This window comes from Palaemon carinicauda, chromosome 34, assembly GCF_036898095.1.
Source record: "Palaemon carinicauda isolate YSFRI2023 chromosome 34, ASM3689809v2, whole genome shotgun sequence".
NCBI classification, from domain to species: domain Eukaryota; kingdom Metazoa; phylum Arthropoda; class Malacostraca; order Decapoda; family Palaemonidae; genus Palaemon; species Palaemon carinicauda.
Window position 1 is genome coordinate 67,250,821 of NC_090758.1, and position 15,105 is coordinate 67,265,925.

General features: G+C 33.8%; 1 protein-coding gene across 1 annotated transcript in view; it reads left to right on the forward strand.

The window, feature by feature from the left end:
• Positions 1–7,288, forward strand: part of LOC137627007 (uncharacterized) — a 464,241-nt gene extending 456,953 nt beyond the window's left edge. Inside the window, exons 4-8 of the mRNA XM_068357989.1 lie at positions 617–776; positions 1,283–1,492; positions 4,935–5,101; positions 6,421–6,482; positions 7,181–7,288. Of these exons, the coding sequence (XP_068214090.1) occupies positions 617–776; positions 1,283–1,492; positions 4,935–5,101; positions 6,421–6,482; positions 7,181–7,288 (707 nt within the window). The remainder of the gene's footprint in view (positions 1–616; positions 777–1,282; positions 1,493–4,934; positions 5,102–6,420; positions 6,483–7,180) is intronic.
• The last annotated feature ends 7,817 nt before the right edge of the window (positions 7,289–15,105 follow it).

Sequence of the window (15,105 nt, forward strand, 5' to 3'; positions counted from 1 at the left end):
GGTAATGAAGTGGAAACTAGAATCGGGAACAGTGATAGTCTCTCAAGGCTACACCTGACTCCGCCTCCTTTCTGCGCTGATTGGTTCTATACAAAAATGTGGGCGGAGTCATTTGATCTCAACAACCAATCACCGAAAGGGACGTGAAAAGTATTATCTCGACCAATAATATTGTGATAGTCCAATGAAGCTGAGTTATTATTGGCTGAGTTTCTTTATACAGTGCTCAATGCGAGAATTTCATGAAGAGACTGATGTTATCCCAATACATGATAGAAGCTACAATGCACGCGTGCACACACATTGACTCACACACACATTAACTAACGCATGCACAAATAAATTGACTCACGCACGCACACAGATTAACTCACACACACATCAACGCAAACCCATAGCTTCTAACTTTAGTAATTTCGTCTCTAAATTCGTTGTTTCAGTTATCATTATTCCCATTTGATCTTTTCCTTTAAAATCTTACGAAAGAAACAGATAGGAAATGTTTGGTTGTGATTTTAATTTTCCTCAATGTTGTTGTTGTTGTTTTTTTTTCTTCTTCTTCTTCTTCTTCTTCTTCTTCTTCTTCTTTTTAAACCTTCTCCAATTTCTCTTTCAGGGATTCACTTTAGTGTCAAGGATGTCAGCAGCGTCAGTCACCCAATTTCTTTCTTGATGAGGGATCCAAATATCGATGTCTTGGTCAGCGATGTCCAGGAAGAAGACATCGAGAAGGTTGGGGACATCCTTCGGGCATTGCAACCACAGGATGCAATGAGGTGCGGAGACATCATTCCATAGAGAGAGAGAGAGAGAGAGAGAGAGAGAGAGAGAGAGAGAGAGAGAGAGAGAGACGATATAATTATTATATTAATTTTTTGAACAGAAAAATTTATTTGAAATAAGACTTTAAATCGACATCAGAGAAAGAAAAATCTCATAGGCCTATTAATAGAAATATTCAATTATTAATTATTATAGAAATAGAAATAAGTTTATCAATTTGTACACTTTTCAAAAGTTACTTAAAAGTTTATTTTAATTTTCAATTCATATCCTATTTGGGATCATTGAAAATTAATTGCAATACTGTGTACGTGAAGGTGCGTGTGTGTGTGTGTGTGTGTGTGTGTGTGTGTCTGAAGGCTCGTGTTCATCTTAACAAAACAAGATGTCAATAAAACAATAATTAAAAATATGGTTGACATCATTTCCTTTCTTCTCCTTTTCCTTTCCTTTCATTTCATCCGATTTTTCTTCTTTTCCTTCTTTTTCTTCCCAACAGATCCTTCTCTTCAATATACTTTCCTCGGTGTTCCAAGAAGAGGAGGAGTCCTCGGGATTTCCTCCTCCCAATGGTGAACTCCTTGAAGGGAGTCAGGGTGGAAGACTTCATCTATTTCACAGAAGATGAACGACCAGGTAACCAAGTCTTACGTAGAGAGATGGATCTTAAGGCAAAGAAATTCACCGGATGTAGATTGGGTGTTAGATGGTGAGTTTGCTTCTTCTTTTTCTTCTCCTTCTTCATCTGTATTGTACGATTTTTATCTCTCCCCCCCCCCATCTCTCTCTCTCTCTCTCTCTCTCTCTCTCTCTCTCTCTCTGTTAACATTTGCCTTAAGCCTTTCAGCAGACCATAGGCCTAAAAAAGTAATCTATATTATTAGGTCCGGTAATTTTTCATATCATAGGTCTTATTTTTTATGGTCTTCATTGTATTTAGGCTGCATCTCTCTCTCTCTCTCTCTCTCTCTCTCTCTCTCTCTCTCTCCTTTAAGCAGACCATGAGCCTAAAAAACTGATTTAGTCTCTAAAATTGGGTAATTTTTTTTATATCATAAATCTAATTGTTAATGATCATCACGCTATTTAGGCATCCCCCCCCCTCTCTCTCTCTCTCTCTCTCTCTCTCTCTCTCTCTCTCAGTGGGTGATGAGCCTAGATAACTAATCTGTACTCATTATAAGCCAAGTTTCAAAACCATTTTTCTTTTGGTTTAGGTCTATGATTTGTTTCTTATTAGTTTTTTCTTTTCCTCATTCGATCACTTGATATTCCTTTGTATCTTCATTAATGGAATCAGAGACATTTCCAGAGAATGTCGTTGTGTGGATGATAGAGAGGTGTTGATGTGTAGAGCAATTTCCACCTCATTATTTTCTTCGCTTTTTCTTATTATTCTCCTCATTATCATTTTATTCGAATCTCTGATTAATTATTGTTTGAATATCAGTATTTATGGTTCCCTCCAATTCTTTACTCACAACCTTCAATTCTCGTCATATTCATCTTCGTCCTCCTTTCTTTCACTAGCATTATTATTTCTTTCTCTTTAGATTAAAGATTTCCTCATCATTTCTTATGCCATATGTCGTTAGCTTTTTTGCTGAGTCATTGCAAAAAACCAAAGTCTATTTCCTAATAGTGTTTCCTTCTTTGCTCGGTAGGATGACTGATGCACAGATGTTCCTTAGTATCAACAGAAAATGATGACGATCCCTGAGGCGTCAACTGAAAAGAAGAAGTTCAATAACATCTGACCTTTTAGTTGTGAAACAAATGTCTCAAAATGTTAATCACCGAACTCTAATTCATAATCTGTCACTAAATGATTCAGGTTTAACTAACTTTTTATGATGATTTGATTATAAAAAACCCTTTCAGATCATAAAGGTCATTTTTTTTATAGTAATATGATAATATATATATATATATATATATATATATGTGTGTGTATATATATTCAATTGTTAGGGAACAATTAATATCTTTTCACAAAAATCTATTGTTTTTGGAAACTTTTATTATGTTCATTCCACTGTTGGTTCTCTTTTCTTATATATATTTTCAGAACTTTTCATTTGTTCAATCACTTCAATATGATTAATATTTTTAATTAACAAATTAGTGTATGACTTATATAATGACATATTCTTATCAAAATATTGCAAGTCTTGGATGTGCTAAGATTCACTCTAAACATTGTCTATTATCTATTCATATAAACAAAATCTATTTAAGTAATCTTGACGAATATGGTTGAGCTAATGGTAGGTAATATGTAATAGTGGAGCTCATCATGAATAAATCTGTGAATGATGAAAATTGTGTTTTCATCGCCTTTCAATTTTTATTCATTTTATACTAATCTACATTGATAATGTCATATGATATGTCCCTAATATTCCCTCTAAGTTCTGGACAGAATCTGTTCCAAGAAAATATTCAAGTACGTAGAGCAAAAGCTCTTCAGGATAAAGTCTCTCTCTCTCTCTCTCTCTCTCTCTCTCTCTCTCTCTCTCTCTCCTGGGAGGAGAGCAAAGATAATATCCTTACAAAGTCCTTCAAAGCGACAACACCAGGCAATAAAAAAGTTCTGGACCGAAACTGTTCCAAGAAACTTGAGAGAGTTCAAGTCTGTAGAACAAAAGTTCTTCAGGAAAAAGTCTCTCTCTCTCTCTCTCTCTCTCTCTCTCTCTCTCTCTCTCTCTCTCCTGGGAGATGAACAAAGATAATATCCTTACAAAGTCCTTCAAAGCGACAAAACCAGGCAATAAGAAAAAAAAAAGAATATCTCAATACCAGTCCGACAGGTGAGTTCTTTGTGAAATCTATTGTTCTGTATATGATTAGTTGTAACATTAAAGTAAACTTTTCAGAAGTAGATCTAATTTTATGAAGTTATATATTGAAATGGATCTGCTTTGCTGCTCAAGAATAATATCATTATTGTTAATCAATTTATTTCTCCATTCAATAATCAAAGTAAAGGAACATCACACAGAACTGTTTATTGCAGAGATTCTGTCTTTAGTAAAACACTTGGAATTTGTAATGCCCTCATATACTGATGCTATTTTCAATTGCAGATCAGATGAAGTGGTAGAACAAAACACTGACTGACTGAATGACTGAATGACTGACTGGTGCAGAGGGAGATTGTTCAACGTCATCTGCTGGACCTAAGAAAAGCTGATATGTTAGAACAGCGTCTGTCAGACCCATTGAGTCAACATCTGATCAGAAGAGAAGGAACACAGAGCTGAAGGACATTGGAGAAGAGAAACATAAGATGATGTAGGATTTTTAGGGTAAGAATTTTGAGTTATTTCTTTTTAATGAATTGTATGATATGGCTATGATAAGGAGTTACTACATTTAAAGAATTGAATGAAAAGAGTAATATTTGTAGTTACTACTCTTATTGAAATGAACAGAAAGAGTAATATTTCAAGCTAATATTTCTAATACAATTAATGAGAAGAGTAACGTTAACATTCATTACCTATATTCATATTGAATAGAAATCTAAATAAAAAGTTTATACAATCAGATTTTTAAATCTCTGCACATTCTGGTACTTTTTTCACATCAAGCAATATCAAATTTGATTCTGTTCAAAGTATTTTATTTTCTATATCTGCATGAAATGGACAAAGGTAGAATACACTGGGTGATTCTCTCTTCTTCTCATACAGACAGACAGGAAGAATGGTAGGGAGGAACACAGGAGTAATTATGACCAAATATCTACAAAAATTGCAGTTTGTGTTTCTTTTTCGGTTATGTCTTTAATTAGTTACTTTTCACAAGGACAAGTAAACATTGTTTCTGGGTTTTCAGACAATTCATTATTATTTTTAGATAATTATAGCAAAAGGTAACCATATATATAGGTATTGTATTTATTTAATCAATTTAGCATTGATCCTTAATCTACAGGTAGTTATTAGTCTTGTTTTCTGAATTATATTTTTGTATGTTTTTATATTCTCCTTTTAATGCTTGCATCAGCTAGTCCTTCCTCGCAAAGTCCTGAGCTACACCTTACCCAGGGTTTCAGAGGACAGGACCGACAAGGGAACCTCCAAACGAGGTCTCGCGGAACTGTGAATGATTTACTCATTCTGACTATGGTGACTCCCCTGATCTAGGGCTTTTACTTTGGAGGATGGGCACTCTGCATCCATCAAGCACATGAGCGGGAGGGGCAAGTTTCTGTTAACGATTTGTCAGACATTATCTGCATTCTGGAACCAGAATCTGACATCAGGGTGCAGCTCCCAGAAAGGTCTACATTGTTTATCTCGGATTGATGGCGGTAAGTACCAGAAGCAGTTGTTCCTTAACTTTAGTCTTCTTTAGAGTCATCTTCCTCTTTTTTTTTTCTTTATAGAGTTTCGTGTCTACAACTCCTTTATTTTACCATTTTTTATATTAAGTAATTGGTCAAGGCAAAATTATATTTATTAAAAGTAAATAAGTTTCGATAATCTTACCTGTTAAGTGTCTTATGTGTAACTTCAATCCTGCATAAAATTATATTTAATATTGAATCTAGTTGATCATTTTTATTTGGCAATTAAGGGTCAGAGTAAACATATATCACAACAAGATTTCTCTTGCAGAGATTTTATCTTTTGCAATGCTCTTGAACTCTGTATTTGATGCTGTTTCCTTTCACAGATAAGATGTACTGGTAAAAAAAGGAGACTGACTGACTGACTGAATAACTGATACACCGGGATATTGTTCATCATCATCTGTTGGACTCAAGAGTAGCTGACATGCTAGACCAACGTCAGCCAAAACCCCTGAGTCACCTTCTAGTCAAAAGAGAATGAACATGTAACTGTGCCGAAGAGAAAAAAAAGGTAAGGATTTTTAAGGAAAAGACTTTGGAGTCACTACTGCAAATGAATTGAAGGAAACTTATTATATTTATTACTCTTAAAGGGTTAAATGAAAAGGAAAAATAATTTTTCTTTGGAAGTTTTGTATATTGTCATTATTATTATCACCATTATTGTTATCATTACTATTATTCATGATGAATAATTTTTTTTTTTTCGAGAATCTACTACATTAGAACAATTTTGAAAACTTTTTATATTCCAGTACTTTCTTGTACTTAATTTGATATTAATTTTTCCTCTGTTTCTTTTAGTAGGAAGTAAGAGTTAATGTCTTCCTTCAATCAGCAGTAAAAAGGGAAAGAGGTTGGATGTCTCACTCCTGCACTACAGACAGACAGACAGACAGATATGCAGAGAGGAAAACACAAGTAATTATTAACAATAATTCCATTCCTCTCTTTCTCCAAATGTCTACAAATAATTGCAACTTGAAGTGTTTTATCTGTTTTGTCCTAAATTATTCTGTTGTCTCTGATTCAGAGAAAGAAGTAGATATTAATTAAGGGTTTCAAACAGTCAACTTATGTCTTTAGAAAATCATAAAAAATTGCCTAGTTCAGCATATGGATTTTACTAAATTTGTTTGTCTTCAGTCATTAGGCAAGATGCATTTAACATATATTTAAAAAGAAAAATATTAGTTTTATTTCTCTCCTTGAGAAAAGAGACAAGGAAATCTTCTTCACAACAAATCATCCTGAATCCGCTTGAGTGATCATTGCAGCCTCTTCGTTGATCGGAACTCGAAAGAACTCAACTGATCAGCAGTTTGGTCACCGTCTTAAGGTAAGTGTCATCGGTGCTTAACCTTTGATCAACAGACAAGTGAAGCGACCCAAGTAATGGATTAATGATTGAGGTAAAAGATTAAAGGGATTATTCATTAAGCAATACAAAATTCATAGCATTTGAAGGAATTAGTCTATAAAGATAAAAAAAAAAATAAAATGGTGACATCTGAACATATAAACAAATAATAGTAATAATAATAATGATATCAATAATAATAATAATAATGATAATAATAATAATAATAATAATAATAATAATAATAATAATAATAATAATAATAATAATAATAATATTATAAACCTGACAAAAAAGAAGGTTTCATGTGAATTATCATGTTGAAGAAGAGCTTTAACTTATTTGGTTTTTCCTCTCATACCTTTTAATCTTTTCAACTGGTTTCGTTCTTTCCTGAATCCTTTATGTAATGTTGGCTCATAAAAGGAGAGAATTTTGTATGATAATAAATGTAAAAGAAAAACATCAAAATATAAGAGGATAGATAATTTTATGCCACCTTAAAAAGAGTATTTTTTTCTCTTTTCTTTCCTTCTATCGTAGTTTTTTTCTGAGTAAGCTGTTGGCTTTGATTGAAACATTCTCTCTCTCTCTCTCTCTCTCTCTCTCTCTCTCTCTCTCTCTCTCTCTTTTGTAAGAATTCAGTAAGCAGTAACAGCCTGTATCTCTTCTGACAGTGTGGCACAGCCAAGTCCTCAGCCATCAAATCAGCAAAGCAGCTGAATCACATTAAGAGTAGTAATGTGTCATTTGGAGACACCCCCATTGTTTTAAGTATCACCTGAACTGGATCCCCAAATCAATTATATGTGTGATGGATGTGAATGTCATAGCCCAATATGCCGCAACATTAATACATGTCTCTGTTGCTGCTCACCATTCTGATAAGTAAACCAGTATTCATTTTCCTTGAAAGTAATACCTACTATGTTTATTTCATTCACTGCACATACACTCACTCCAAAATGAAATAATTTACTGTGTAAATATTTAAAGCTGATCTTTCTATCTGCATTTGGTATTCAGTTAGTGCACAGAATTGACTATTTTCAACATTGACTTGAAACAATATCCTTTGTGAGAAATATATTGATGTGGTTTTAGTTTCCCTTCCTAAAGTGGAATATAAAATTAGTGTAGCCTTGAAGCATACCCCTCATTGAGAAGGTGGGCCAAAGTATATGGTGAACGGTGAACTTAATTAATTTACCATTTTCATCATTAATTTAAAAGAATAAATGACCGCACTTTGGTACTAAACCATACCATCAGTGTACATTTAACAACTTTTTCCAGTCTGTTTTTCCCTCCACTTGTACAGGCAAACTTTCAAACATTCCTAAATTCCATAACCTTTTAATTCCTTCTCAAAAAATCAACCTTCTCATCCTAACATCTGCTTCTTCCCACAAATAATGCTACTCGCTATGGTCATTGTGGGTTCTATCTCACTCCAAAGTATCATTAGCTCCTTCTCTTGCACCAAGTTAAATTGATAACTCTAAAATTCATTATAGATTAAATATATATCATATTTCTGCGCTACTACCAGAAAACCAGAACATTTTCCATTACCATTTTGCTTTTTCGTCAGAATTTCTTTCTTTTATATATCTATGGCTTATCAGGAATGATATATTTTTGTGCATTTATATTTAATGCCCTCATGAAATGTATTTGTATGTCATATATTATAGTTTTGTCCTTCAAAATAATAGTATTTTTCTTTAATACATATCACTGTCCAATTAATGTACTATTTGCTTTATACAATACTGAATGCCGGTTTACGGCATACTTAGAATGTACTATTTAGGTATATAGACTTTATATTTTGTAACCTTCTTGAATACCTTTGTTAAAATACAATCGTATATACTATCTATATCCCATATTTGAATTCTGATTGTTAATTAATGCATGTCAGTGACCACTATATGCTTTAGTTTTAATATATAGTCAATGCTATCTTGGAATATTATTTTGTTGATTTATATTCATATAAACAGCCTGAATTGTATTTTTCTTTGCAATAATATGAACAATTAATGCTCCGCACCTGATTACGTAGCTCAATATCAATTTTTGCTGAGAGCTATATATTTTAATTATAATATACTATTTTGATACAATAAATTTATCCCTAATAATAACTGCGTTTAATGTAAACCTTCTATTATTACTATAAGGACATTACTTGAAAGCGGTATATAGGTGGTAAGGGTACTTTGTTGTCTTTGTTGTTTCCTTGTTATTTCTCCTCAACAGATCTGAGTTGATTTTGCAGAGAAATGTAACGTTATTGCAACGGATGATGTCCCAATGTGATGGTCACGTGATGTTAATCATTTAGATTTGTTTGCTGATTGAGAAGTCATACTTCATTGTTAGTCTCGGTAGAGCAAGATGCCAATTCTCTCTCTCTCTCTCTCTCTCTCTCTCTCTCTCTCTCTCTCTCTCTCTCTCTCTCTCTCTCTCTCTCTCTCTCTCTCTCTCAAACTATTTCCAATTGGAGTTGAATAAAATCCTTGGACATTTGAAACACAAAACAACCTAAGTAAGTAGATCAGATTCTCTTCTCTCAGGAATACATTCCTGATCTAAACTAATAAATTTCCAAATTGAATCCATAAAATTATGAGCAATGTATTTGCTATAATATCTCTATAATTTGACCTTTAGTCGATGACCTCAGTGTAGATGATTTTGTTCTGTTTATTTTTTTTTTTAAATCAATACATGTCAAGGACGACAAATTATTCCATCTAGAAGTAAGCTATGTCTGTAATATCACTACGATGTACAGTACTCCATGTGAATTTGATTATACCAGTAAATTATTTGGCTTTACTTCACCATTTTAACTAGGAGGGATTTGTCCCCCTTGAAACTCCCCACGAAAAAAATGTATTGGCTATGAATGTCATAATCTCATTGAATAATCTATCGGAATTTCAAAACCTAGGCTATACTATGGAATTGCTATGATTATACTTCTGAAACTCTATGCCCATAACTGGTAAAATTATAGTTCATGGTAGCACATTTAAATGACCTTTAAAGTTTAAGAATATTTGTTTATTCATTCACTTCATAGTGCCTATTGATTTATGTGATAATATTCCTTGAACGCCCACTTCATAATGGAACTTGTTTGTTTGTTTTAAATTAAATAGTTTTGTCTATAAGTGATTTGCATTTCCAGTTAAAACATTATATATTTTGACCATAAGCCAAGATTAATAAGGTTTTGTATCAAGTACTGCCTTGCCAGCAATAAGAATAAACCTCTAAAGTACCAATAAAACGTTTTTACTATTGGTCTTCCATTGGTATTGTAAAACATATATATTCCCCTTACACTTTAGGTGTAATATTTCTAGTCCCCTAGACTTTATCTTAAAGCATTGAACCATATCTGGACTTTTCGGTGATGCCAGCATGATCACATATTAAGCCTCTGATGAGGACGTGTTGGTGATCTTCTCTGGTGTTGGCATAGGCCAATGAGCAAGAGAGAAAGTTGCTGTCCCCTTCAATGACCTTAACTGGAAGTGGTTAGCTGGGGTTTTTATTTATTTTCTAATATATTTCCTGATTGATCTTACTTCTTTTCAAATTCATGCATTCACCACAATTGTTGTTGCAGTTGTCTTAGATGACGGAAGACCGACGCTTTCTCTGGAAATATACGTTTTTTTCTTTTTCTTTTTTTTTTCCTGTCGTTTCCAGATTGTTCAGGGTACGTATTTGACATAAAGAAACTCTTTCACTTTCTTCTTTCCACTGAAGAACATCACGACAATCAAATCAAGGCACATGAGACGGTTGAGTAATTTCAAACTAGGTCCATTTGATTGAGGAGTCATTTCAAAGAAGCAGAGAGTCCTCTGATAGATATACCTGAAGCTAAAGAACAACTTGATGTGCCCATGGCTGAATTCAGTTGATTGAAGTTTAAGCTATCATAAAAACCCTAAAGAGAGGAAAAGCCCTGAATACGATGGATTAACTGCTGAGATGATATTGTCTTAAGATGAAATGAGTCCCAGAATACTTCCAAGATTATTTTGTAGGATATAGCGTGAAGAGGCAAAATGAATTGAATAGGAGTTAGAAGTGTTTGGGGAAATGGTAAAGAAAAAGGAGACCTGTCTGATTGCAATAATTACAGAGGAATCACGCTTACTTCAATTGTCATGAAAATATATAGTATGTTCAATCTAGTGAGACTAAAGAGTAAGATGGATAAAAAGTTGAGAGATGAACAAGCAGGATTTAAAAAAGGTAGGAGTTACACGGATCAAAATTTCCTTTTAAGACATGTGGTGCAGCAGTGTGTAGAATATAGAAATCTACTTTAGAAACTAGTTTCAAATACCTTTGTGAGTCTTCTGAAACTAGGAGTCAAATAAATTGGTTACACCAGCGATATTTTAACCAATTACCGCGGGTAATGTGATTCTTGTTACAAAAATATATTCTTAAGTAGGAAAAACTTCAAGAAATAAAGCTATAGAAATAGCTCTACTTCCATTGACATCATAAAATTGTAATCACTACCGAAAAGACACACTATCCACTACGACGAAAAGGCTACTTTAGGACGCAGTACTTGGGTTTTCAGATGAAGCTACATCAAGACTGTGACAGAAACCAATCTGAGGAGAACTATGCCAAGGAAACGGTGAGTATTATTATTATTATTATTATTATTATTATTATTATTATTATTATTATTATTATTATTATTATTATTATTATTATTATTATTATTATTATTATTATTATTATTATTATTATTATTATTATTATTATTATTATTATAATTAGATGACCTACAGCCGCAGTTGGAAAAGCAAGATGATATAAACCCAAGGGCTCCAACAGGGAAAATAAAAACCCAGTGAGGAAAGGAAATAAGAAAATAAAAAAATATAAAAACTAATGAACAATTATAATAAAATATTTAAAAAACATTACCAATATTCTAATAGATATTTCACATACAAACTATGAAAAGACATATGTCGCCCTGTTCGAATTAAAAAAAAAATTCCTGCAAGTTTGAACTTTTCGAGTTCTACTGATTCAATTACCAGATTGGAGAGATAATTCCACAACTTGGTCACAGCTGGATTGAAACTTCTAGAGTACTGTGTACTATTGAGCCTTATGATGGAAAAGGCCCGACTATTAGAATTAACTGCATACCTAGTTTTACGAATAGGATTGAACTGTCCGGGAAGATCTGAATGCAGTAAATCTGACATCGACAATGACGACTAAGACATTAAAAAAGAGAAGGCATTCATCAGTGTTATACTTCAAGTCCAAGATGTAGTTCAGGCCCAGGACTGCTGGAACATTTGTCATCTGTCGTAGATCCTAGATCTCTTGATTAAGGAAATTATTCTCTAATTCAAATAAAGGACACACTGACTCAGCTTTAATAGAATAGCTCCTTCCCAGTGAACACCATGTCAGGAAAGGTTCCTTTACTGCTTTTTCACTTAAGCTCTTCATTATTAGAGCTCTACGAGTCATCCTATTCCCATCACTCGCAAGGCAAAACTACCAGCTAATTTCTTGTTACCACATAGGAATGATTTCATCTAATCGGGATTCTAAAGAAAGTCAGGGGCCTATGGGCTCTCAATGAACTATTTCTGTTTAAGTAAACATAATGATGCAAATAAAGGAATTCTTCTAAGTTAGGAGAATTCTTCCTGCCCTCTTGTTTCGCACTATTTACAAAGCGTCAGGTAAATCCTAAAATGAAACCTTTATTCTCTAAGAAATAGTTTCATTTTACCAAATCTTCCATCCTCATAAGGAAATAGGAATGATTGGTATTTGAATTAAACTAGAGCATTCCTTTTAAGAAGAGAAGTAATTATCACAGGATTAATTAGAGGTTTCTGACCTCCACCTAAGGTTGATGAAGTCGTCCATGGCTTAAGATTTATCTGTGGAGATATTTACCTTTCTGGGGGAGAGAAAACTCCTACCAGACGCGTCCCCCGGGTGGCGGATGGGGGAACCCCTAGGAATTAAACTCTCTTAGGGCTGCTCTGATTATATTGAATAAGGAGGTGCTGCCAGTATATTCATCAATAGGTTAGGACAGGCCTAGCAAGCCGCTAACTGAATCTTTAACGCTCGAGAAACTCAAGGATCAGTTGTCACATGTAAAAATAGGCGACGAAACTGGAAACGTCTTAGGAAAAATGTTAAACATAAACTGAATTTTAAATGTGGTACCCTAAATATTGACACGTACAGTAGTGAGGAAGACGAAATATTAGATATGGTGAAGGAGAGAAAACTTGATTTATTAGGAATGGCTGAAACCACGCATAGAGGTGAAAGCGTCGGGCAGGACCTAGGAGATGGATATGTACTTATTTATCGTGGAGTAGATGCAGGAATCAGAAAGCATAGTGTTGCTTTGATTGTAGGACCCAGACTTGCCCCTATATACAAAAAGTACAATTGATCAGCGAAAGACTTATTAGTTGCACATTTAGAATAAAGACCACAAATTATTATGTCTTTCAGATTTATGTACCAGAGCAAGAGGAAAAAGATACTTTTTTATGGAACTTTTAGAATTACATTTGGAGGGATAGCCAGAAGGCATCAATCTATTACTACGAGATTTTAGTGCACGGGTTGGCTGTGAGAGAAGAGGGATAGAGTGTGTTGAAGGAGAAAACCTAATAGGTTTCTGCATAAGAAATCATCTAAAGATCATGAATGGATTCCTTAAACACCAGGACTCACACAAATACTCAAGATATAAATGGAATGAAACCACAGGGCAATTTGATAAAAAATCAGTAATTGATTATGTCGTTGTATCAGAAAAAGAGGCTTGTAGAAAATGTTAAAGTATTGCCAGGAGTCTCCCTTGATTCAGATCATAGACTAGTCATAGAAAAAATTTACATTCCTCCCATAAGAACAGAGAAAACAGAGGAGAGAAAAGTTATAAAAACAGAATCCTTGAAAGACCCAGATATCAAAATGAGATTTCAAAACAAGTTTACAGAGAGGTTGCAACACCTGGAGCAGCGGGATTGGAAGGGACTAAAGGAGAGTGCCTTGTATATAGGGGAGAAGGAACTTGGTTGTAGGTTTGTTAGAGGTACCAGGAGAAGACGTACAATTTGGTGGAATGACGAAGTAAAAGGTGCAATAAAGATGAAGAACAAAATGCACAGGAAATGGATGAAAGAAAGGAACCAACAGACTAGAGAAGACTGTGTATCTTCTAGGAATCAATCAGAAGAGATTAAGAAAAGATCAAGGATAAATGCATGGATTAAAATAGGAGGCAAATTGAGGGATGATCTCAAGAAAAATAAGATCATTGCAGTTGCAAAGTCATACAGGAAAGATTATAGAAAACAATATAATATAAAGGATGAAAATGGAAACATTATAGGCACTGCTACAAAACTTAATGAAAAAAGGACTACGTATTTCAGTAGGTTACTAAATGTAACTACGGAAGGAAATAAAGAAGAATATATCTTTCAATTAGACAGGGAAAATGGGTAGGATGTGATTACTTATCATGAGTTTGAAAATGCTTTGAAAGAGATCGAAAATGGGAAAAGCCCAGGGTATGATAATACACCAATTGAGTTATTCAAAGAGGGAGGGGACCTAGCAAAGCAGATATTATATGACCTAACCTCGTCATTCTGGTTAGAGAGCATGGTTACTGAAGACTGGGGATCATATTTCAGTACCCTTTTATAAAGATAAAGGTGATTCAGGCAAATGCGAGAATTATAGAGATATAACGCTCATATGTCATGCAGCAAAACTTTATGAGAGGATTTTAGAAAAAAGGGCGCGACACATCATTGAACCTCAGCTAGGAGAAGAACAGCATGGATACGGAAAGGACAGAAGTACATCAGATCTCATATTCACCTTGAGGCTTGTTATTGAAAAATTATGGGAATACAATAGGCCACTGTATATACCATTTATTGATTTGGAAAATTCATTTGACTCGGTGCCTAGGAACAAATTATGGAAGTGCTTAGGATGGGTTTATGGACTCAACGGTAGATTGGGAGTTGCAATAAATAGTACGTACGAACCATGTATGAATAATGTAAGGACTGAATACAAGAATGGAAACTGGTTTAGAGTAACAACAGGTGTTAAGCAGAGAAGTGCTCTTTCCCCACTCTTGTTCATTGCATATATAGATGTAATTATAAGAAGTTTTAAGGAAAGAATTACTATCTCGGGAGACATTATGATTTTTGCTGATGATATTGCTTTCTGGACATATGATCGGGAAGAACTAGAAAGAGCATTGATAGCCGTGAACGATTGTTTAACAGAAGCCGGACTGAAGATGAACATTAAAAAAACAAAAATATTAACAATCAACAAACAACAAGAAGCTTAAACGAAATCATGATAAGAAATACGGTAATTAAGGACACCAATGCTTTCAAGTATTTAGGGTGTTTAGAGCTACAAGATTATAATCTGAAAATAATTCATATAAAAGGAAAGAATAATGTTATAGCTGATATAATTTCCAGAGATTTTTTAGAATAAGAAAAAGAGT